The sequence below is a fragment of the Miscanthus floridulus genome, chromosome 1, assembly GCF_019320115.1.
Source record: "Miscanthus floridulus cultivar M001 chromosome 1, ASM1932011v1, whole genome shotgun sequence".
Lineage (NCBI taxonomy): Eukaryota > Viridiplantae > Streptophyta > Magnoliopsida > Poales > Poaceae > Miscanthus > Miscanthus floridulus.
The window spans coordinates 35,134,044-35,137,632 of NC_089580.1; the positions used below are offsets into that span (position 1 = coordinate 35,134,044).

A 3,589-nucleotide genomic window follows, 5' to 3' on the forward strand; every position below is an offset into this window, starting at 1 on the left:
GGGTGCGTCCTCTCATCTTTCTTCATCTTCTGGTAATCTTTCCAATATCAGCCCCTCTCTTCACTCCAATTCTAATATACTTGTTGGTAATGGCACCCGTCTACCTATTACTTGTTCTGGCTACACCTTACTTCAAAATTCACACCGTCCTTTTCACCTTTCTAATGTTCTTGTGTCACCTCAACTCATAGCTAATCTCATTTCCGTTCGCAAATTTACCACAGATAATTCATGTTCAGTTGAATTTGATCCTTTTGGTTTATCTGTGAAGGATCTCCAAACCAAGACGGTGCTCCACCGCTGTGATAGCTCTGGGGATCTTTACCCACTCCTTCCGACGTCCACTTCACATCCTCGTGTCCTGCTCGCTGCCCTGGAGACCATTTGGCACCGGCGATTGGGGCATCCCGGCAACCAAGTTCTCTCCCGCTTGCGAATAAATAATTCTATTTCTGTAATTCCTAGTGAGCATGACACCTCTTTGTGCCATGCCTGTCAGTTGGGTCGTCACACTCGTTTGCCATTTCCTACTTCTATGTCAAGAGCATGTAAACCTTTTGAATTAATTCACTGTGACTTGTGGACGTCTCCTGTTATAAGCATATCCGGTTCCAAATACTACCTTGTGTGTTTGGATGATTTCACTCATTACTTGTGGACTTTCCCACTTAAACTGAAATCTGAAACATTCAACACTTTGCGAAACTTTCATAGCTATGTGCTCACTCATTTCCATTGTCGTGTCCAATTTATTCAAAGCGACAATGGTCGCGAATTCGACAACAATGCTGCTCGCTCTTTTTTCCTTCAACAAGGTATTCATCTTCGTCTTTCTTGCCCTCACACATCCCAACAAAATGGCAAAGCCGAACGTGTCATTCGATCCATCAATAACATCATGCGCACATTGTTGTTTCAAGCATCTATGCCACCGGCATATTGGGCTGAATCACTTCGCACTGCTACTTATTTATTTAACCTTCACCCCACCAAAACTCTTCAAAACCGCACCCCACACCAAGCTCTTTTTGGTACACCACCCTCCTACGCTCACCTCCGTGTCTTTGGGTGTCGTTGTTACCCCAATCTTTCCGCCACTATGCCCCATAAACTTGCACCACGCTCTACAGAATGTGTTCTTCTTGGCTTTCCTGATAATCATAAAGGGTATCGTTGCCTTGACCTCACCACCAATCGAGTGATCACCTCCCGTCACGTGGTCTTTGATGAGCAACAATTTCCTTTCACACGTGACTCACCGGCACCATTGAGTGCCTATGATTTTTTGGATGATACAGATGTTGATCCGGTGATATCCGGCGGCTTCCCAGCAGTGCCTTCTAACTCTGCTGGCCCACCGATGGCTTCACCAGGCGCTGGTCCAGTTGTGCCTTCAGCTGCCCAACCAGCTGTTGTACCTCCACATCATCAAGGCACGACTTCCAGCCAACCGCGACAAGGGCAGGGCTCAGGTGCAGCACCCCTTCCTCTTGTCTTTCAGGGCCAAGCTTTGGCTCCTGACAGCCCTGTCAATGATCTGGGCCACCAGTCCGGTACGTCTGCTGGAGGCCTGCACTATCGACCTCCGGTTACGCAAGTATACACACGCCGACAGGAACCTCCTGGAGCACCACCAGTGCCTGCAGATCAACCACCACTAGTGCCATCTCCTGTGCTGCCCAGCACCACCTCCACTGTCATCCCTGCTGCTATGCGCTCCTCAAATGCGCCGATTGTGCCTGTCCCTCCCACCATCAATCAGCACGCCATGCAAACCAGGGGCAAGTCTGGCATCAGCCAGCCACGACAGCAAGACGGGCAGGCTTACTACAATCTGGCAGCGGCTTCCAAAGATATTAGCTTGCTTCCAAAAACATATCGTGGTGCTCTTTCTGATCCAAATTGGAAGCGTGCCATGGAGGAGGAATATGGTGCCCTCATTGCTAATCAAACATGGGACCTTGTGCCACCGCCTCCACATGCTAATATTGTTTCCGGCAAATGGCTATACCGTCACAAACTAAATGCTGATGGGTCTTTGGCAAGATACAAGGCTCGTTGGGTTGTGCGTGGCTTCTCTCAACAACACGGCCTTGATTATGATGAAACCTTCAGTCCAGTGGTCAAGCCTGCAACAATTCGCATGGTATTATCACTTGCTGTCTCCAGTGATTGGCCTATTCATCAACTGGATGTCAAAAATGCATTCTTACATGGTACTCTCAACGAGACTGTTTATTGCCAACAACCACCTGGGTTTGTTGACCCTTCTCGTCCTAATTATGTGTGCAAGCTCAACAAGGCTCTATACGGTCTTAAACAGGCCCCGCGGGCTTGGTATAGTCGCTTCCAGACGTTCATTACTTCTATTGGTTTTTAGGCTTCTCAATGTGATACTTCACTTTTCATATATACTCATGGTACGGATATGGCATATCTTCTACTGTATGTGGATGACATCATTTTGACAGCTTCATCCCATCATCTTCTTCAACATATTATTGGCTCCCTTCAGCAGGAATTTGCCATGACTGATCTTGGCAATCTTCACTATTTCTTGGGAGTTTCTGCTGAACGGTCACCCACTGGTCTTTTTCTGTCTCAAGCTAAATATGCTGCTGAAATCCTGGTCAAGGCAAACATGTCGTCATGCAACCCTTGCCAAACTCCACTTGAGGTTCATTCAAAGCTGTCCTCCCAAGATGGACCACCAGTTGCTGACCCTACATTATACCGCAGTCTTGCTGGTGCCTTACAATACTTGACTCTCACACGGCCGGACATTGCTCATGCCGTTCAACAAGTTTGCCTGTATATGCATGATCCCAGGGAGTCGCACTTTGCTCTCATCAAACGCATTTTGCGATACATCAAAGGCACTATGGCCTACGGCCTTGCTCTTTCTCGCAGCCGATCTCATGAGCTAGTGGTTTACTCAGATGCCGATTGGGCTGGCTGCCCAGACACACGTCGCTCCACTTCTGGCTATTGTGTATTTCTTGGTGATAATCTTATATCATGGTCCTCCAAGCGCCAACACACCGTCTCGCGGTCTAGTGCTGAAGCTGAATACAGGGGTGTTGCCAATGCTGTGGCTGAGACATGTTGGATTCGTCAGCTCCTGAGTGAGCTTCGTCGTCCTTTAACACGTGCTACTCTTGTCTATTGTGACAATATCAGTGCCGTGTATTTGTCCACAAATCCAGTTCATCACCAAAGGACCAAGCATGTGATAAGTCTTATACAACAATGCTGGCAATAATCATTCTATCGTGGACCATCAAGTCGTAATGCTGAATATGCTGATGACAATTTCAGGAAGGTATTTTTGGACAGGATGAAACAGCAATCAAATAGGAGATCAGGATCACACCATTGCAAAGCTGCATTCTCACTGATAGTTTGATGTCAGGTGCGTTTCAAAAAAAACACTTTCTATCATAATCGCCACTTATATATATAACTATGTAGAGTATGTTTAAACCCTCTAAATCTTTGCTCGTCTGATAGATAATCATAAAAGCAAACTTACAGATTATTTCACACTCGTTGTATTAGTAATTCAAACTGCCATTTATTACCTCTTCAG

The 3,589-nt window shown here is 46.6% G+C and overlaps 1 protein-coding gene across 1 annotated transcript; it reads left to right on the forward strand.

Annotated features, from left to right (window-relative positions):
* The first annotated feature begins 2,428 nt into the window (after positions 1-2,428).
* Positions 2,429-3,357, forward strand: LOC136454518 (uncharacterized mitochondrial protein AtMg00810-like). Its single transcript, XM_066454913.1, has 2 exons — positions 2,429-3,229; positions 3,319-3,357. Exons 1-2 carry the CDS (start codon positions 2,429-2,431, stop codon positions 3,355-3,357), a joined length of 840 nt encoding a protein of 279 aa, XP_066311010.1.
* The last annotated feature ends 232 nt before the right edge of the window (positions 3,358-3,589 follow it).